The sequence below is a fragment of the Toxotes jaculatrix genome, chromosome 3 (genome assembly GCF_017976425.1).
Source record: "Toxotes jaculatrix isolate fToxJac2 chromosome 3, fToxJac2.pri, whole genome shotgun sequence".
NCBI lineage: Eukaryota > Metazoa > Chordata > Actinopteri > Toxotidae > Toxotes > Toxotes jaculatrix.
Genome location: NC_054396.1, coordinates 18,821,333 through 18,842,733, shown reverse-complemented (window position 1 = coordinate 18,842,733; position 21,401 = coordinate 18,821,333). Strand labels below are relative to the sequence as shown.

General features: G+C 43.0%; 1 protein-coding gene across 2 annotated transcripts in view; it reads left to right on the top strand.

The window, feature by feature from the left end:
• The window catches only part of foxj3 (forkhead box J3), a 71,303-nt gene extending 50,887 nt beyond the window's left edge, over positions 1 to 20,416 (top strand). The window contains exons 3-12 of one of the 2 annotated variants that reach the window (XM_041034353.1): positions 2,061 to 2,135; positions 5,176 to 5,259; positions 6,821 to 6,922; positions 10,764 to 10,892; positions 12,914 to 13,088; positions 15,201 to 15,713; positions 16,329 to 16,430; positions 17,043 to 17,234; positions 18,236 to 18,334; positions 18,428 to 20,416. In XM_041034353.1, the coding sequence (XP_040890287.1) occupies positions 2,061 to 2,135; positions 5,176 to 5,259; positions 6,821 to 6,922; positions 10,764 to 10,892; positions 12,914 to 13,088; positions 15,201 to 15,713; positions 16,329 to 16,430; positions 17,043 to 17,234; positions 18,236 to 18,334; positions 18,428 to 18,540 (1,584 nt within the window). In that variant the 3' untranslated portion in view covers positions 18,541 to 20,416. The remainder of the gene's footprint in view (positions 1 to 2,060; positions 2,136 to 5,175; positions 5,260 to 6,820; positions 6,923 to 10,763; positions 10,893 to 12,913; positions 13,089 to 15,200; positions 15,714 to 16,328; positions 16,431 to 17,042; positions 17,235 to 18,235; positions 18,335 to 18,427) is intronic. The other variant, XM_041034354.1, reaches the window with a different exon arrangement.
• The last annotated feature ends 985 nt before the right edge of the window (positions 20,417 to 21,401 follow it).

Sequence of the window (21,401 nt, the reverse complement as noted above, 5' to 3'; positions counted from 1 at the left end):
AAAGGAGACGGGGATGAGAATAAGCAGGATCTCCAGTCATGTTTATCTGTACTCAACACTGGGGTCAGTCAGTAAGACCTGGACTCCTAAAGCCACCAGATCACAGTTACTTTGCCTGTCTTACAGTGTTGAGATGCATATGTCAAGTTTATGTCACTGTTCAGATCTGATTTTACTGATAAGCTTTTTCTGCATCACTGTAGTGCAGCTCCTCATTTGGGGGAAGGGTAGCTATCATGTGGCTGTATTACATTCAACCACATAGAGCTGTGATCGCAGTAAGAGCCTGGATGCTTCTGTATCTAGTTTTAAGATCCGATAGTGGTGTGACCAAAATATACTGTGGTTTGAGTCCTTCCCATAAATGTATTCTGGTGTGTAACAGAGATGGTAATGGTTGATAACATTTGGCAAGCCTTGTACCAAACATTATCAGCCATTTATATCCAAACTTGCCGTATGATCATACTTGAAATACGATGGAGTAGAGCTGAAACAATTGGTAAATGAATTCATTAATTGATTGACAGAAAATGCCAATATTGTATCATGGAAGGAACCTCTGAAAGGATGACTGGAACATGTTGAGCATACAGAGGCACAGCAGAGTAGTGGGTTATGATTAATGTGCATTAAGATGTTTCACTGGACATTTTTTTCTTCCCATAACATTTTTACCTTACATTTATTTGTGCAGATGCCTTTGTCAAAAGCAGCTCACAATAAATGCATTCAGCCGTGATAGGAAAAAGACTGAGATGTCATCAAAAAGGAGAACTTAGGAGAACTTTTTACCTTTTTAAGAAATGAGACACAAGTAAGGGCTACAATCGTATGTCAGGATTTAGTCTGAAAAGTTGTTTGGTTCTTTTGGTTATGTTGTGAACAAATTTTGGGGGATCCATTGCTACACTTTTTTTTCTTGCAAAGGAACAAACTTTTTATAACCTTTTTTTTTTTTTTAATTCCCATGGGGTGCATCAAAAGATTTTGGTTTAAGTTTGACTTTCAGAAAATATTCTCTTCTGGCACAAGAACAGAATTATTTTGACTGTGATGCCAATTTCCCCTTCTACATTTTCTGTTGGAGAGCAGTGTTAGACTTCTTCGGGATTGCACTGGCATTTCAGAGTGATTTAACCAGCGAGATTGACAGCATTACAATGAGGCTGTCATTATCATCCCTCCTGTGGTATAATTGCATATAGTGTTGAACAAGTAGTCTGTCTCTGTCTCTCTCTATCTCACTGCCTCTCTCTACTTATCTCCTGCATCCGTTAAACCCATCAGAGAATCCTACAGCTTTTTAGTGTGGCCATCTGTCAATACTACTCCATAAAGTGGAGTGGAGAAACGTGTGCATCCATTGGCTCTTGTGAGCCCTCAGCTGGCCTGCCTCCAGCTGGTTCTGAGGGCCTTGCTGTGGCTGGTTAACCCAGACCTGGAGCATCGCTCTCCAGCCCTTGTGGCTACTTCAACCCACCTCGCCTCCCCAATCAGGCAGCTGGATGAACCGTCCTCTTCACCGCTGTGGAGTAGCTTGTAACACTGTAATGAGTTAACTTTCAGAATGATCTACATAATTTATTTCCTGTCCCCACAGGAGGCCGCTGAAGCATTAATTAATATCAGGCCCTGGTATCAGCAACCACCCCAGTGTGGGATTCCTTCTGGCTCCTATTTTTGGCACCCGTGGAATTCGATATGTTGTGCAACCAGAATACAGTTTGTTGGACATTGATGAAAGATACTGCTTCCTGATGGCTTTGTACACAGATTGGGCTCCTGTATATGTGTGTAGAGTGAAACCTGAACTGGACGCAGTTGTAGGCCAGATCTCATGCCATTGAAACAAGCTGACCTCGATGACAGGAGCTGTGACTAAACCTAAACGATACATGCCACCATGTTGTGTGCCCTTGTTGCTGCTGGTGGTGATATTCTCCACACCCATTTACTACAGACTTGTTTGTGTAAGCTGTTTTTTTTTTTATATGTGTTCACTCACCTTGCCACCTTTCTCTCTCTCTCTCTCTCTCTCTCTCTCTTTCCCCCCGCAGAACTCAATACGGCACAATCTGTCATTGAACAAGTGTTTTCTCAAAGTGCCTCGCTCCAAAGATGACCCAGGAAAGGTGAGGCTTTCTAACATGACTCTATCTATGAACACAGAAGAATGCATGTAATCATCAACATAATGCAAGTAGAAGAATATGTTGCCTTTTGAGTAAGTAACCACTGCTGGCAGAATTCAGTATTATAACTTTTGTGTGTGTGTGTGTGTGTGTGTGTGTGTGTGTATCATGCTATCTCTGGCAGAAAAATGTTACCTTTGAATGGCTGCCAGGACTCTGACAGTCTGGAAATGCATGGCATGCTTGTAATCTATTATGAACCTCCCACCCCCACAGAATTGCATTTCAAATGTAAGGATAGACCAGTTTTTTGGATCAGCACAGACAGCAGATGTGGGTGAGCAGAGAAGAAAAAAAAAAGTCAAAGACTGGTAGAGATGGGACTGTAATAGGTTAGAAGTCAGGTCATTTCCAGAATCTGGCATCCCTGAAGTATTTACTCAAGGTGCTGAACCAACTCAGTAAAAAGAAACGGTCCTCGTTTGCTCTCTCCATCTCCCATTTTTCTTCTCTGTAAAAGAATAGTCCAACATGTTAATTTGACATTTGAATCTCAGTAGGACCACCTACAGTTGCTTTTTCAGCCCGATTGGCTTCACAATCTCTAGTGACATCAACCTGATAAGTAGCATCCCCTGATCCACTGGATAGTTCATGAAGAAGGAGCCTGTGGGCTTGTATTTAGTATGATGGTGTGCAGAGGTCTAACTATATGTAGCGTAACCCAGATTTCATCCCAGCACTGTCAGAGCATATGCTACATATGCTTAGGGAACCGCACAAATAATTACACACGCACGCGCAGACACACACACCGACACATGCATGAAGAGCTACGCCTAGCTGTGTAGAGGATGGGGACTGAATGCTAATTTCATGTTTTGCTGTAATCCTCTGATATTGACACTTCTGGGAGCTGCTCCACTAAATACAAAATAATCTATTGCTGTATGGATCCCATTCCAAATGCATGGCCAACATGCTCGCATCCTTAATGTTTAATTTGGAATTTTCCTCACTCCCTTCCCCCCCGAAGACAACTTCAAAGAGGCGCTAGCCGCTCTTGATATGTTGCATCAATATTGTAATGTGGCAGGAATATGAGAACTGCTGGTTGGATGAGATAGGAGAGTCATGTCGCTCTCCGTCTGTCTCTCACTCCGAGATGGTGTAAGAGATGACAGTTGGTAGTGTACATACGCACACACCCTGTCTACCACGGAGGTAGAGATGCAGTCTGTGAAGGCTACCGTGAATAATCTTTATTTTAATTGGTCTTATGACTCGGGTCTGAAGTTGCCAGGATAATGGGCGTACTTTTTGTGTTTGTCCTTCCTATATTTACACACAAAAAAAGGGGAACTAGATGACATCATTTATGTTGATATATGAAAATGAGCTGCGTCATTTACGGGAACAGAACAGGTAGAGTACATCTGTTATCAGGATCTGTGTTTTTAAAAAATCTTTACGGCGGCCTTTGTTTTATGACTGCAGAGAATATTGTGGCTTTGCTAAGTTGTTGCCCCAGACTCCACGGACACACTTCATTTGGCATTGCTACAGTATATTGCAGTATATTTGTGAATAATTTAATGACTGTGTATATGTTTTTCTTTTTTCCTGCTAACTCTCTTGGGGTGGGTGAAGGGAAATGCAGAAACTCCCCTCCCATGAGGTTTAACTTAAAGTGTTCTTCCCCCACTAATTACCAAAAAAACACCATGCAGCCTGGCTTTGTCTCTGAGACTCCTAATTTTGAAACATCTGCATCCGCACCCCTGCATTTAACCCCTGAATCTTAACAAAGAGCTGCATCACATGCAGAGAAGTGTGTCTCACCTTTGCATATCGCTGTTTAGTTGAAGCCCTTTGTACGGAACATGGGAAGTGTAATGAGGTTTCTGCTGCCTTTTACTGTAGCCTACATCAATATGAGATGTTTCTTCATCTTTGGTTGATTGTACTGTGAATTATTCTTCCCTCTGAGGAAAATGTTAATTGACCCCAAAGCCTCACACATATTAAAACTTATAATTTTAACCCCCTGACGAATATAGGCCAACTCTGGCTTTTCATTTTAACAACTGCAGCACTGGTGTACAGTTTGTGAGCTGTGAAAATAACAGATTTGCTGGTTTTAACAAGAGCAGGCCATTGTGTATGCAGCAGTTATTGTATAGATACTTGAGATACAGCTTGTTCTATGGCCTCTCTTGTTGTTCTGAGAATTTCTTATGGAAATATCAATTATTCTCTCTGCTAAGGAAGTAATTTTAAAGGTCTTGATCTCACTTTCTCTTGACAATTGAGATTTTATCGGGGGTCATATGAAATATTAAAAATAAATTCAGAACTTGCAGGGCCTTAGGGTAAAAATCTCATTTTTAACAACTGTAAGCTGCGTTCCTGTTGGCTTCGAGGAAGAACACCATTGAAAAATAAATTAAATGGGGCCGAATGCAAAGATAAATAATGCATCTGGTTGTGGAATTGCTAGCCGCAGCCCCAGAGCCAGCCCCAACTGTTCTTTCCTTGATTAGCCTTGCTCAGACCTCAGAAGAAAGCAACACGGCAGGGCTAGCACTGCCTCAATTCCTGGGCTGAGACTGCAGAGCCTTCATCCTTGGCAGCAGCAGTCTGACTCAGTACCTGAGGCTGAGGAAGTACAGCTTCAGGAAGGGCTTAGCATTTCACCACCACCAGCTGCCCTCACCAGCCTCTCATTGAGGAGCCTGCCGCAGAGGAGGAAAAGCCAAGCCTTTCTTGCTAACAAAGCCAACCCACATGCCACACAAACTCATAGCTCAAATAAAGGCCTTGGCTGACAGACTTTTCAGCAGAGCAGATGAGGCCTCAGAGTTTTTAATAATGTTGCCACCAAAGCAGGTAAGTTGCAGCGCCAAATAAAGATCTGATGCTAGTGTCCCGTTGTGCCAGGGAGGAAATGTCTCAGTGCAGTGCAAACATCCCATGGATGTCACGAGTGAAAGCAATCTGTCGTATTTTATCAGCTCATAGGTCTTTCCTCTGTCTGCAGGGCTCTTACTGGGCCATCGACACCAACCCAAAGGAGGATGCCTTGCCTACACGGCCAAAGAAGAGGCCGCGGTCTGGAGAGCGGGTGAGTCTGATGAAAGAAATTCTGTATATTCCTAAGTAAACATGTGCTGCTCTTCTGCTTAAACTTCTGCCTCCATCTCAACTTGGTTTAGTATTTTTCTGTGCCTCTGACTCCCTACTTCTGCTTCAGTTTCCTTTTCGTATTGCCCTCCTTTCTCTCCCACTTTCTCCCACTCTTTCTCTACCACATGCAGTCACACACATGCAAACACACACACACAGACTCAGTAGGAGTTCATATCCAGACTTTATGTAACTGCCTCTCCATGCTGCTTTGCTAGCCTGTCATGAAGTGGGCTCCTTATTAATAAACTATGCCCCAGGCAGCCATTACATACATTACATTCTGCGCTCACTTTTTTTAACAAACATCAATTAATGCAGAGCTGTGTGCGCCGGCTACTCTGAGCGGTAGCTTTTGTCTTTAATTATGGATGAGTTTCATCCAGCGTTACGTGCAGCTGTACAGGTTTTAGTGAGCTGCTCAAATTGACCTGACCCTGGGGCATCCCGACTTAGTGGGCTCTTGCCTCCTCCTTCCTCACAGTGTGGCTGACCAGAGGCTACAAGGAAGGGAGGATTCTGTTAAGCTGGCGAGGCAGACTCATGTGGACACTCTAACACACACAACTTTTGTCTCCAACACACACATACACACACACAAAAGCAGAGACACAACAAGAAACTTAACATGATGTTCATGTAGTCGCCCCACAAGATCAAAATACTCTCACATTCATTGAGCAAAAAAGCTTCTCTTTGCTGGTGTGAGATTTTATATTCAAGAATTAAAGGGGTACAGGAAAGGCACATTGTTTTTAATATGCAGCTCTGCCAACAGATTCAAGTAAAGCTCTCCTGATGCAGTTCTGTTCATTTGAGCATGACACAAAAGAACACACCAAGTGCAGAGCGTGTTTTCTGTAGGACACATGCGCCGAGCTCACCCTTCCCCCTCTAGACACTGTCTGCCTACAAGGCATTCCATTAAGAGTCTCAGACACTGAAATTGAGAGTTTGTGAAATCTCATTTATGTTTATCATGAATTAAAAATGGTATTGTTGGCAGCCAATCCTCTTACAGTAAGCAGTTTTGGGAGACAGGCATGGCAGAGTTATCTCACCCAACAGTGAGCCTATACAGCAAGACGAGGGCATATGTGTGTGTGTGTGTGTGTGTGTGTGTGTGTGTGTGTGTGTGTGTGTGTGTGTGTGTGTGTGTGTGTGTGTGTGTGTGTGTGTGTGTGTGCCAGTGTTTATGTGTGTGAGGTGAGGGTGGGGATGGGGTCTGTCTCCATCTTCTCAGAAAGCACAGTTCAAATGTGACCTAAATAAAGGTGTTGCTCTGTCATATGACAATAGTTCTGGTTTATTTTTTCGTATCTTGCAGATGGATATGAATCTGGTCTAAACAGAAGATTTGTCAAAAACATAATACAGGTCTTACCTTGCAACCTGCAGTGGGATCTTGTGTGTTTGATAATTGGATAATGTTGATTTTTTTTTTTTTTTTTTTTTTTTTTTTTGTGTCTGCCTCCACACCCCACCCCCAACCCCCACAGGCTTCTACGCCGTACAGCCTGGAGTCGGAGTCTTTGGGGATGGAGTGTATGATCTCTGGAAGTGCCTCTCCAACGCTGGCAATCAACACTGTGACTAACAAGGTACTACAGCCAGCCTCCAGCTCCAACACACACCTGGCTACATGGCTGCACCCTGACCCCACCCACTTCTCCAACCACCTACAGCACTATTCCCCACAGAGAGTGGAGCACTCTATTGGAGGGGAGATAACACACGCACACACACACACAAGCACACGCTCCTGTGCCTAAAGCTTCTCTGCAATTCAACCCACACCAAAATACACAACGATCTGCACTGCAGCACCTTTTCCTCTACAACAACAGGCAGCTTGTTATCTTCAGCACGGAAATATGATGCTCACACTGATACTTAGCGCTTTGCAACCCGATAGACCTTAAACAGTCCCGTGTGCACTTGTAATAGGATACTCCACACGCTGCATGGGGTTTCTGTGTTCACACCTGTAGTGGAGGTCGGCGCCCAGGGTCGTGTTTCTCATTCTGTGACCACACTACTCTGCTACACTACAGGTGACCACCCCTGCTGCTGCCTCCGTCTGCTCTCTGTACTTTTTTTTTTTTCCAATGTGTGTAAAAGCTTGGAAACACTTGTACATCACAGAGCAAAGCTACAGGGACTGCTAGCTGTTAGCTGTGAGTGTGCTGCTCACTCTGAAATTTAAATAGGCTTTTTAACCTTAAGCTCTCATCCTCTGGGCCCAGTGGGGGCAGCTCTCAGGAGTACTTTTAAAAAGCCTACAAGAGTCGCTTATTCATTTGCTGCAAGCATTAAAAAAATGGTTTAATGTGAACAGGGGTGTTCATTGGAAAGAGGAGTTGGTGTGTGCGTGCGTGTGTCTGCGTTTGTGTGTGACGCGGCTTCGAAAGTCTGAGCATATGCCGGTGTGTGTTATAACTTGTGTGTACATGTATTTAGAGTATGTTACAGAGTGTTTCAGCTTGTTATGACGAGTGTCTCATTGACAGTTAGCTAGGGGCTGTTTCTATGGAGAACATGCAGTTTTTCATGTTTCTGTTGCAGACAGATTCATGGGCCTAAGTGTGGAGAAGGATGACCCTTTTTCCTCTCTGATTGCTACAAACAAGCACTTGCCACAGCACCAGTCTTTGCCAGCAGTGACTGCATAATAAGACCCTAATTGTAAAGAGCTGACAGTTAAGCGTCTGGACTCCTGCCATCAAATACCTCCAGTCAAATAACTCATAAGAGCAACAAGCAGAAAACATTAAAACCGCAGAAAACACATCTGCAGTGTGATTCCAAGAGCCGATGACAGGGACTTTTGATTTGTTTCTTTTTGTTCACTTGATTGTGACAAAAAACTGTTACGATGGTGAAGTGAACAGAAGACAAAGTGGAATAGCAACAGATCTGAGGCCCTGTCTCCTCGGAGAGAGCTTGTTTCTCACTGTCTTACACTGTAAACACACGACAGGCCACGCCTCTTTCGGTGCAGTGTGCCAAGCCACAGGAATTCCCTCTCTCTGTTTTTCTCTCTCTCCCTTTCTATTCCAGTCTCTCTCCCTCATTCCCGCCTTCTCAGATAGACCAATGGGAGACGCTGGTAGGACGACTACTGAACCAGCAAGAATCTCTTTTTTTCTTTCTCTCTTCTGTCGCACATTCCTCACAAGATTGTCCTACCACCTCTCTTTTTCTTGGGCCTTTCTCACATAGACTCAGACTTTTCTTCCTCTAACCTCAAGGTTGTGTTCTGAGGCGGCCCCTAAACACTGGCATGAATGTGATGAAACTTTGGCGCTGAAGTGTGATGATGAAGGGAAAGAGGGGATTGTTGGAAGTGTGTTTGCTGATGAATAGTCTGGACTTTTTTTTCCCTCCTCTCATTCTTTTTCTCTCTCTCTCTTATATCCCTCGCTTCTCTCTTCTTATGTCTCTCTCAGTATGTTCAATCCTGTGTGCAGGGATTGCGCTGAACACTGGCTGGCATTGTTGGAGACACCTGGGCCAATCTTGCTTTGATTTCATAATCCATGTCTCATGCTCCAGATTAGTCCCCCATGTAAAAGACACCTCTGGCTTTTTACTTAATTCACTGCTAAGAATAGAACTCTGACTCGCTCGCCTGCTAGCTAACACTGTACACAGTATTTACTGTGGAGCCGCTCCTGCCTGTATGAGCATGCTTGCCTTTGTGTGTTTGTGTGTGTGTGTGTGTGTGTGTTATCCTACATTTGTGCACATCTGTAGTTGTAGAAATGGGGGTGTGCGTGTGTGTTTGTGTGTCTCATGTGTGCGCATGCTTCTACGTATGTGGGTGAGATGCGACTGGGTGTTCGTCTGTGACTGTGCTTGAGTGAGCGTCTTCACTCAGGGGACTGTGGGGTCTGTGTAAACCACAGAGCAGTGAGGTTTTGAAATCATCACACTTTATGGGTGAGTAGAGTAAAAATAGATTGCGGTGAGAGACTTAAGACTAAAAGCCTGTTTTATGACTTCATTACACATAACATTTATATTTCTGTGGCGCGCTGTTTTTGATTAGCATTGTAGAGCTGATTTTGTAGACGTGCTTAAGCCTTCAGTCTTAGCTGCTCATTGAGTTCCCCTTCACGCTAATGAACACTGGAGCCAAGCGCACACTGAGTGGAGGAAGGCTAGAGTTGCCTAATGAGCTTCTCTTACTACCCCCCTATTCCTCCTCTCCTTCAGCCTCACCCCTCTTCCCCTGAACAGTGTTGCCTGGAGTCAGCATTTGCGCTCTCAGTGTTTCTTTTTTTTTAACGCTGTATTTCTATCTCATTCTACCAGTGCAGGAGCCAAACTCCATATTATACGCTTAATATGATCGGATGCTCTCACTCTGCATGTGTGCGTCCTGGATTTGAACCAGCCTGTTAGTCAGTTGACCAGTCAAGTCAGAGAAGAGAAGGAAGTCAGGGCTGCCTGGGTTTCCTTGCCTCCTTGTGGCCTCTGTGGTAGCTCGCTGCGGCTCAGCAGAAAGACAAGAGGCTTCAGTCCACTGCTGCTGCTGAGAGGCAGGATGCTGGGCAGGGCTGGGCCAGTCTGTCTGCCTGAAGGCTGCTGCCACTGCTGTCTCATTGTGCTGAGCACAGAGCCCACTCTGTTCCACTCACAGTGATGAGCAGAAGCCACCATGCTGCTCTCAGTCACGGACACACACACACACACACCAGTCTTAGAATGCCAGGCCCTCTTTCACTGCAACACCATCAATGCATTGCTTCCATTCCTTTCTCACAGTACAAAATTTAACTCATGGGCTATTCTCTGTGGGTATCATTATATTCATTATTGGGATCCTTCTTAGTATTGTCTTAATTGTCTGACAGCGTACTTTATTTGGGAAGGGTGGGAGGGCTAAACCTTGTTAGACGATAATTAAGATTGTCTTCCTGAAGTGCTTCGGCTAGTTTCGCTGCTGTATTGAAAGGTCAGTGTCTTGGGCTGCACTGAAATCTTTTGTTAGCTGTCCCAAACGGATTTGCGCTTGGTGAGCAGATGTGGCTGACATCGCCAGTAGTGTGACCTTTAGTGATGGGAATGTCTCAGCTGTCTCCAGACCCTGTTACACGTTCAGCTGGAACCCCTTAGTGACTGCGGTGGGTGTTCAACAGCACCCTGTGTCTCCCACACACATCGACAATAAAGTGAAAAGAAAGTGCTCTGCTATTATGACATGTCATTGCATGCAGCGCACACATACATGCTCAGGCTCTACATTTCCATACTAAATTACATCTTATTACTAATTACGGCTATAGACCAACATTAGATTTTATACGCTTTGTCTCAGAGGAATGCTGACGTGCTGTACCGTCAGTAAGAGTGGCGATGACATTGAAAACAGTAATGTGTGTGTGTTTCTATGCGTGTCTTTGAGAAAGAAGACTAATGCGCATGTGTGTGTTTCAGGTGGCGTTGTACAACACAGACCAGGAAGGGAGCGATAGTCCAAGAAGCAGCCTTAACAACAGCCTGTCTGATCAGAGTCTGGCCTCTGTCAATCTCAACAGTGTGGGCAGTGTGCACAGCTATACACCGGTAAGACCAAGGACCTCTCTTCACAAGGACAGTACTGTCCTTAAACACTTTTGCGTGTGGACAAAAGACAAAGACAAAAACCTATGTACATGTAGACGAGGTCTTAAATCCAGTCCTAAATTCAGCTCAGCAGAGCAGACAGACCTAAAACAAGAGAGAACACGTACACCTGCAGCTGCATGATGAGCTGCATGAAAAAAGAGAGTTCACACGTAGTTTGTCAAACAACCCGTATTACTCCTGCAATGATTATGACATACTACGTGATCAGAACTAACAACTATTAGATCAGCTCGGGTATTGGCACGTAGACCTGCAATGACAGAACCAGACCCCATGAGTTGTGCCTTGGTAAGGCTGAATTGAATGGACCCATGAAGATTTCTGGTTCTTCTGCATCTATCAGTCTGAATTTTGCACTGGTACAAACACAAAACAACAAAAGTGCCAGTACAGCATCTCGATTGCCAAATACATGGTGCCACTGCCATTCCTTAAACGGAGAATAGAGTAGGTTGGTGATATTTCAGGTTTCTGTAGATGTTGCAGCTCTTGACAGTGTCTTAGTTGGATATATTTATAACAGGATATTTATATATGTGTTGTAATTGATGTTTTGTTTTTTTTGTTTTGTTTTTGTTTTTTTGAGCACTAATCGCTGAGGCCAAATGACAAATTCTCTTTTTATCCACATTTTTCAATCTGTGGGGGAGCCACAGTCACTAATTGAATGAAACTGAAGCACTGCCAGACTGAGAAAGTGTACTGTATCCCATATTTCATCTGATCAGAAAGCCCCAGGAGGCTTTCTTCAGAGGAGCCAGCGGTAGACAGCAATAGACCGAGGTTCAGGGGTGGACATGCACTTGAGTACAACATCAGGAAGGGGGTTAAGGGAAACAGAGAAAAATGTGCACGCTCCTGGAAGCCAGACAAAGAGAAGCGCTTCCTCTGATGTCCTCCCACCAGAGATGCCCCCTCTTTGGTGTGGTCCTCCCGCATCCTAGAGTGCTCCCTGCTCCAGGCGCTGGGCATCGATCGGCTCAGGCTGATGGATGTGCTCTCTCTCTCTCACAGCCAAAGCAGCAGCTCACAGTAAACACTCTGGCTTTATTATCACCTCTTCACTCTTACCCAAGCCAGACTGTGAGCCATGCACTTCAGCAGCCTGCCCACATCTTGGAAGAGGAAGATGTTATGATCAAAAGTTGGACCTGACCTCTCTTGTAATGCTAGCCCACAGTGGACACGGGTCAAGGCCTGCTTTGTGAAATAGCAATGATTTTGCATTGCTGCCCTTGCTGTGATGAATCTCGCAGAAAAACTCATTGCTGGAGGGAACACTGCTTGCTGTCTCACACCCAGGGGCAGTGCACAACATTGACTGCCCACACAAATATATGGATAAAATGGCTGCTTATTTGTACAAGGTATTGCTATTGATTTTGTTTTAAATACATTTTGCTTGGCCACCTGAGTATTGGCTTTGTGTCCATTCGAGTTGCTCTCTTAATGTTGTGTGAGCCAAGGCGGTAAGCACTGACCTGGATTGCTGCGGTTTGTGTAATTGTTCTTAACATGTTGTGTGACTGACACCTCTTCAGACAGAGCCAAGTATTGTTATAGTGGCTCCTTAGAAGAATTGGACCATCCTCATATTTGACTTGTGTGTGTCTGCAACGTATGTTCACATAAACCACCACTTTCCATTAAATATTCTCGAGGTTTTCTGTTTTCTGTTTCTGCGGCTCCATGGCCAGATAAGCGCGGCGAGTATCTTTGAAAAGTATGTATATTATTGATGTGTATGTTTGAACTTCATAGTGCGTTCCTTGTAGCATCAGTAGTCCCTGTAGTCTGTGGTGCAGATATAGCCGGTGTTTTTATTTTATTTATTTATTTATTTATTTTTTACAAAATCCTTCACAAATTAAACATTAAACTTCTTTTTCTTGCACTTGGTGTTGCTCCTTGTTCCCTTTTGTGAATCTTGAGTTTTCACTATCTCCTCATCTCCCCAGGTGACCAGTCACCCAGAGCCCGTGTCCCAGTCTATGAGCCTCCAGCAGCCCCCACAGTCCCAGTACAACATGCCAGACAGGGACAAGCAGCTCCTGTTCTCTGAATTTGAAGATCTCAGTGCCTCCTTCCGCAGCCTTTACAAGTCTGTTTTTGAGCAGTCCTTCAGCCAACAAGGTGAGTGGCCTCATGAGATCATCAAGTGGAAACCTAATAGAGAGCCTAAGCTTCTCTTATCAAGAACAGGATGATTCTCAGAACGATTTTCCTAATGTGAGTTTGTTCTTAACAGCTGCGGCTATAAAGAGTCTTTAGCCATTAATTAGGTTCAGTGAGAAGTGAGCAGGTATTCAACAGGCCAGACTAGCCTATAGTGCAAATCTGTACTGAATATTTTCATGGTCTTTTGCCAGAGCAACGTGGAAAAGGCTTCTTTTCATATTCAAAAGCGGAGTCTTAGGGTTCATGTCTTAAATATTTCATTAAGGCATGTAAAGAGAAGTTTCTGCATTCATTTTCTGGTTAATTCAACGTTAATACGCCATCCTTCTGCCTTTATAGTTTTCAAATTGTGAAACTTTTCTATATGTTGTCATGTTTGAAATGTTTTCTCATGTAGCCTGTGGTTCATCAGAGGAGTGGAAGAGGTCACGAGCAGCCCAAGTCCTCAGTAAATCGGTTGGATTTGAGGTTCATTTGTCATAATGATAGGGAATCTCTATTGTATAATACATAGTGGTGGATAGAGCATGGCTTTCCAAAAGCCTGTGAGTCCCCGTAGAACAAAATGCATTTTTGCTAAATAATCTGACTGATAAACAAAGAGCACTTGACAAGCGGGTTATGAGCAAAGTAGACTGAGCTTTCTGTGTATAACCTACTTTCACAAATCAAATGCATTGCATGCTAATGTTTTCAAAGAGTTCCTCTCCTTTAATCTATCATCTATGTTTCATTAGTTGAAAGTTGTTACCTTTTTTATGCGCATAAAAGTGAAATCTCTTAGTCAGACAAGCTCTAGCAATTAAAAAGCGTAAATAATCGAGCTAGAGGATTTCACACTCTGCCGCTGTAGACAGTGAGCTAATTCACTGGCTTTGATAATAGGTAATGAGCTCGCATTATTATTCTGGTGCCGCGTTAATTGCTTTCTGTATTTCCCTGGTTGGACAATGGGCTTTCTGTGCCGATAAGAGATGCACCTTTGTCACCCCTGCAGTGAGTGTTACGTGCCGATTGTGGAGGTGCAGGGCTAGAGTCAGCTCTAAAAGCACTCCAGTGAAATAGGTTTAGTGTGCCAAAGCTGTGAAGGACAGGGCCTCTTAAGACCACTCCCCGCCACTCAGATGATTGCAGTTGGGTGTGCAGATGTTCATGCCCCAGTCATGTCTGTTAAAGAGCCGTGCAGCAGCAGAATGAATTTGTCAAAGACAATCCAGAGAGAGTGGAGAAGAGACGGCAGCTCGGGCTCGTGAACCTCAGAGACACAACTGGTGCTGAGTCATTCCCTGATACAACAAAATGGCAGCTGGTCTGTCTCAAGTGTAGAAGTACTTAAACACAGGAGCCCCACATTCCATCATTGCAAGATGTTAGGACACATGACCTGAAGTAACTTTTTTACATGTGAAGACCCTGGCACTCTTTTTGTTTGTGTGGAAGTACATTATACTCATTCACCTAAATTTGAGACCATATTTTCCTTATCAATTAATTTGTTATTTTTAGATTCAGTGATTCAGAGCCCAAGGTGATGTCTGCAAATTGCTTTTTTTCTGTAAAAACACACAATCCTAAACCCAAATTATATTCAATTTACAGTAAAAAATAGAGAAAAGCAGCAAATCCTCACAGCTGAGAAGCTGGAACATGCAAGGGTTGGCAAATTAAACAACTAATTTGATGATTGTTTAATTGTTGAAACCATTTTTCAAGAAAAAATGCCAAGACATGTATTTGTTCCAGCTTCTCCAATGTGAGTATTTGTTTTTTTTTTTTTGTTTGTTTGTTTTTTTTGCTCTGTTGTAGATCATTGTAAATTGAATATTTTTGGGGTTTTGGCTATTGATTGGACAAAACAAGATGTTTGAAGATGTCCACTTGGGCCCTGGGAGAATGTTTTCAACAACAAATAGAGAAACTGAGAAAGTAATCAGATTAATATAATAATAATCATCATTATTTGCAACTCTGGATTAATGAGCTTAAATCTTGTCAGTTGACAAATCTGTAATTGCTTATACATTTCAGCAGTCTTACACCTTTGTGTTGGTGTGTTTCGTTTCCCAGGTCTCATGGGCATACCCTCAGACTCCTCCCAGCAGACCCACACCTCCTGCTCCTATCAGCACTCCCCCAGTGGCACCATTAGTACACAGAACAGCCTGTCAAACAACCAACCCAACAGCCACCCCAACAGCCACTCCGCCAACAGTGGCCAGGTGCCCCTGTCCCATCCTTCCCAAGCCCTCCCCGGCCACGGCTCGCCCCACGCACCACACCTCCCGCAGCACGGCGGCCCCCACAACCAACACAACCAACACAACCAACACAGCCAACACGCCCAGCACAGCCAACACGGTCAGCACCAACAGCACTCCCAGCACCCCCAGCATGCTGCACACTCCCAGCACGGGCAGCACCCATCGCAGCATCCGTCCCACGGCCAGCACCCACAGCAGCACACGCCACACCCCTCCCAGCACACGCAGCACAGCCAGCACCCTTCTCAACACGGACAACAGCATCAGAGCCTCTCCCACCAGCCCCATCCTACCCAGCAACAGATGGCCTGCAACACAGGTAAGACCCTCGGCCTGTCATTGTCTTCCTATGACCTGGCGTCGCCGCGTTGTTTTCTCTTCATCCTGTTCATCGCACAGACACAATGACTACAGCAAAGACAACGTGGTGACAGCTGAATTCGGTTTAGTATCAGTCCTATATTCTTTAGCCATGAAGCATTGGGAAATTGTTTTAGGTACAAAACAGTAAATCATCATCTGATTTATTATCTTTGCTGTTGAGAGAACAAAGCAATGCAGCATCCATTGCTTTGTGGCCTTTACAGAGTCAACTGGCTCCTCCTAGTGGCCACAGCACAGCACTGAAGTGTTGAAACGCCTGATAAACTGTTTTATTTGGTGTTACCTTCTCATTCATTTAGCACTACAAGATTGCCTGCACAGCTATAAAAATGTGACTACAATGAAAAAGCATCATGTGCCCTTATTACCTAACCCACAGTAAATAACAATTACAGCAGCGATTATTGTGCAGTTGTCCGTAAATTATGTAATTAGGACCAAAACAGTGTTTGTCCTGGGAGTGAACTTGCTGTTGAAACCAAAATCATCTATATACGTCACATCTCCTATCTTGTAATGTTACAGATAGTATGCTGTGTGTGTGTTGCAGGTTTACTGTCTGACTGGTACCCAAATCTGGATGCACTGAAAGAAAGCTGTCGTATTGCCAGCAGCTATAACTGGGCTGATGTCGACCTTTCACCTTTCCAAGGTGCAGTTTGGACTCTATAAATAGATCTTGCTGCGTTTACAAAGATTAAACAAATAATAATGAAATTTATTTGATTTAAATATTTGAGATAATGATATTTAAGATAATAGATTTCAGTGTTAGATTTATCTCCTGTACACTAACGTATGATCAGAGGAAGCGAACATTTAAAACCAGGGGCTGATAGTACGGTGCTGCCCCAGCTTTTGATTGAGAGCTGAAGTGTTGACGCTGTGGAGTTGATTATGAGTTTAATTAAACTGAGCTCTTCAATTAAATAACACTGCCTTCAAGTTTAATTACCAAAACACCGAGCTCAGCAGGTCAGTTTATCCAATTACAGTCTAGGATTGCAAGGTAGGATGTTTTTTAAATATCACCCACTGAAGGTTACTGACATAATGAATATATGTTGCAACTAAGTTTGTGCTTCGTGTTGACAAATGAATTTCTCATTTGTTAAATTTATGTTCTTTGGACAGTCAGCTGGTGCAGTTTCATACCTTTCACTGTCACAAAGCTGTTTTAGTGCAGACAGACGCTGTCACTGGCTCTGATAATAACTCAGGTTGTTGTGCGTTTAAATATGTGGGTGTTTTTTATGTTCCCAAGGGTTAAGAGAGAGTATGAGACAAGCGGAGTTGAACAATTGGTCCCTGGAACCCACCCAGATCGCAGACCTCTGCTCGTCCATCAACCAGTTTTTTACCCGCACCGGTGTAATCCAGCCACAGGGGGCAGTGCAGCCTTCTGTTTGCCATGGCGCCATGCACCCCAACAAACCCAGCCAGCACCTCAACACGGGTTCGTCATTAGCTCGTCAGTCCTGTAACCCTGATGATGATAATGGTTTGATCAGTGTGAAGTGTTTGTAGATGTGACTCATTTTGGTTTTGAAATGAGGATCAACTTTGAACTAGATCCCACAAGACTGTTTTTAAAGTGATACTGTAATATGGAGACAGTAGCTATATCTGTATGTCTGGTAGGAGGGAAATAATCTGAAACATTTAGCCATTTATACGTTGCATGTATGGCCCTGTTATCTGTTCTTTTTTTTTTTTTTTTTTACTGGGAAAGATCATGTAATCATGTTTTTTTCTGGAAGTGCAAACAGTCTCTGTGCAAGCTATGAGCTCCGCTTGACTTGTGTGCTAGTGGTTCCCAACATTTTTGGCTTGTAACCGCTTACAGTTTATACTTGGAACCAGTCATTACCAGCTGTATTTGTTTACTGGTTATGACCAGTTCAACCAAACAATGATTTACTTACCTTGATTTATTTGAATCATTTTTAGAGGAAAAAACAAAGATGAAAGGGGATATTACAAAGGGCGAAAACAGTTTTGTGTAGCAGAATTGGGCCTGTTTTCTGCTCTCTAAAATTTCCAGGGGTCAAGATCCACAGGTTAGGAATCAGTGCTTTACTGTGTCATATTTCGCAGGTGTCAGTGTAACACACTACAAATAAAATGTAATGTGACTCAACCCCACTCACATTTTCTGTTGCTCACAAACTCCTACGTTTTAAAGGTGTAAAGATAGCCACCAGTAATTCGACGATACAGTGTAGCAGTCCAGTTTTATTCAAGTGCTGTTTTGGGCAGCCAGAATGTAAATGAAAGCTAAGATTTTGACTTTTCACCTGTGGGTTGAAACTGTATTTTAAAATAATTCAGAGATCCTGTACTCCTGTAGACACTCAACGCCTCCTGCTAAAAACTAATCTTTTTTTCAGATGCTTCTGAACAGGTTCTGTTTTATTTGAGGTTTTAAACTAACTTTTGTTCTGATTCTCTCTTCAGGAAATCTCTACATGGACTCCAGACAGAGCATGTCCATGATGGGTCCTCCAGGATATCCCCACATGCCCCCCATGAGCAGCGCAGGACCCACTATGACAGGTGACATAAAGTTGCACCCTCTGGGCGATGTCCCCAGCAAAAAGAGACAGCAGCGGGGATCTGACTCCTTCGTTTTCTCTTTGTTTTCTCCAGGACACCATGCACAGATGAACCAGCAGCACATGATACCTACCAGAAACTTCCAGATGCATCGCATGCCAGCTGACGACATCCAGGACGACTTTGATTGGGACTCTATTGTCTAGCCCCTAGACCTCCTTTTTTTTTTTTTTGCAAACAAAAGGGAGCGAGGAGAGGAGGTGGAAGCCAGAGGAAGCCAGGCTGAGCTGAAAGGCCGCAGGAGGAGGAGGAGGACAAGGAGGCCACTCTGGGTGGAATCCAGAAGAACATTTGACAAGCTTTGGAGAGAGACAGACTTCAGAGTCCTGACATTTTTACAAAAGGAAAACATAAATAGAAAATGTTACTTTGAAGACAATCATATTTAGTCGGACATGTTAAAGTGATTGCTTAAGTACTTGTCTACAGACAAGTAGAACACATTCACGTCTAAACCACATGCTCCTCAGCTCCTCAGCCAGCCCTCTCCCTGTCCCTAGCCAGCAGCCTTCCAAAGTCTGAACCCCTCTCCCCCCCCTGACCCCCTGCTCCGTAACTGTTATGTGATTTGAGCGACGTGTTCAGCTTGTAATTCTTCTCGTGTTGACATTGGCCTCAGCTGTCTCTTGGATGAGTTTATCTCTCTTTTTTGAAAATGATTTTGTTTTATTTTTGTTTTTAAGAAACACAGGCTGTCTCTATGAGTAATGTGATGGTGCTCGTTGGTCACCTTTGGGAGAATGTGGGTCCGACTGTGGCTGAATTGGTGGTAAAAGTTAGGTTTACAATAACTGAGGTTTTGAACAGGGTGTTAAACATTTAAGGCTTGATATTAAACAAACCGAGAGAGAGAGAGAGATCGCAGAAAGTATCGTGATCTGTTTTCATAGCCAACCAGGCTCAGCGCAAAAGACTAGTTATGGGAATACAACTTTGTTTTTCTTAGTTCTCTGTCTCAAGCACTTCAAGGTGAGTGAATATGATGAGTGTGAGTAGATGGTGATAGCAGGGAAGTCAGACATTTTTTTTTTCTTTTTAAAATTCATTCAACCCAAAGTAACCTGAGGTTTACGTTCTCTGTGTGCATCGTGTAGGTTTATCTTTGCCCCACCAGTCTGAAGCTGTTGTAACGTTAAAGAGTAAGTTTTAATGGTGAAGTTCATCAGTTTTACATGAGTAGTCTATTGATCATTAAACAAGCCAGCCTCATTCAGTAACAATCAAACTGAGTCCAACAGTCAGTATTGGCTCACATGTCACATTTGAAACTGTAAAGTCTCTTGATGAGTAAATATCATCATCATTATTCTTTTGAAAACAAATGAAAGAGACATTAAATTGTTTGTTAATGTTATTTGTTTATTCAAACAAATATCTGAAATATCAGCATTGGCCTCCAAAATTTAATATCGGTTGCACAAGACAGTTTTTGTTAAAATGAACTGGTTGGTCAGTGGGGTTTTGGTTTATTAAAGAAATAGTAAAACATCTGCTTTCTTGCTGAAAATTACATGTGAATATTGTACAGTAAATATGAAGCTACAGCCAGGTTGTGGGAGCCATACTATTTCTTGGCTGGGTGCAGTGACTTGCTGGAGATATTCCATGTTAATTAGGGAGCTTCAGAGGTACTGATAGGTAGATTTTGTTAGCTTTGGATGTGCCAGGGTAGTTGTTTCCCCCTGTTTCCAGCATTTATGCTAAGCGAAGCTAACTGTTCTCTGGCTGTAGCTATATATATACTCTACAGATGTGAGAGTGGTATCAGTCTCGTCCTCTAACTTTCCCAAGAAAGAGTAAAAGCTTTTCCCAGAATGTAGCACTATTACTCTAAACAGTAAAACATCAAACTATATGCAAACCATACTACAATCATTTATTCTAATAACAGTAAAAAATAAAATGTAAAGATCATGTATTCATTTTTTAGAGCAATCGTTTTAAGCCTCACTGACTCTAAAACAGAAACTACTCTAAATTTATTATTAAAATAATGTAAAAAAAAAAAAAAAACAATGGGAAGCTCAAACTAGCTTCTGTGAAAGCTTCTTTTTTGATTGATTAATGATCAATAGGATATTCATAAGATGCTCATCCTTTAGAAAGGCAAATGCGCATGACTTTTATGGCAAGTTTCTCTGATTTATAATATGAGTTGCATTCAAAGTCGATTGTACATCAAAATTAGTTTTTGATGCTACCCGCAGTGTTTATTGAGGGTAGCAAATTATGGATTTGAGTCTTTTTTTTTTTTTTTAAATTGCCCAATGTTTTGTTGTGATGGTTTGATAGCGTACGATTTTGCTATTATACAATCATAAAAGAATGAGAAATGTGACTCATGCAGTACATACAGAGTACATACAGTGTGTGTGTGTGTGTGTGTGTGCGTGTGTATGTATGTATGCGTGTGTTGATTGAACATATGGTGTGTGTGTGTGTGCGTTTTGGTTTTATTGTAATTTTAGGGCTATGATTGATTGCTGCAATCATCTCTATACTATCTATGAGCACAAAAGCAGATGCACACAGTGACAAAAGACTAGATTTGCGAATTTGCGTTTTTGTGAGAAGGGTTTCTCAAGCACAGAACAGGGAGATCAGTGTTTCTGGAAACCTGTCCTCTGTGTCCTGTAACAAGTGACTCATCAGCCAGGTGCTGAACTTTAGAGACACTATGTTTAAAAAAAAAAAAGAAAAAAAAAAAAAGCCCTTTGCACACTTTCACTTTTTGTTGATCTTTACCGTTTTTAAGATGCAAAGCACCTCCTGGATTTAGCAAGCTATTCACTCAGATTTTCATTGATTGATTCAGTCACAGTAAGTCTATCAGACCCCCCCCTCCCCCTAGTGGCAGTGATGAGGCACTGTCTACATTTGACAATGAAAAGATTAATTTCTCCTCCCTCCAGTACTGCTGAACTGTGTATGGTGCTTTGCATCTATGACACTGTGTGTCCTTGTTCAAAGAAGTAGTTAAACATTTTGGGAAATACGCTTACTGTCT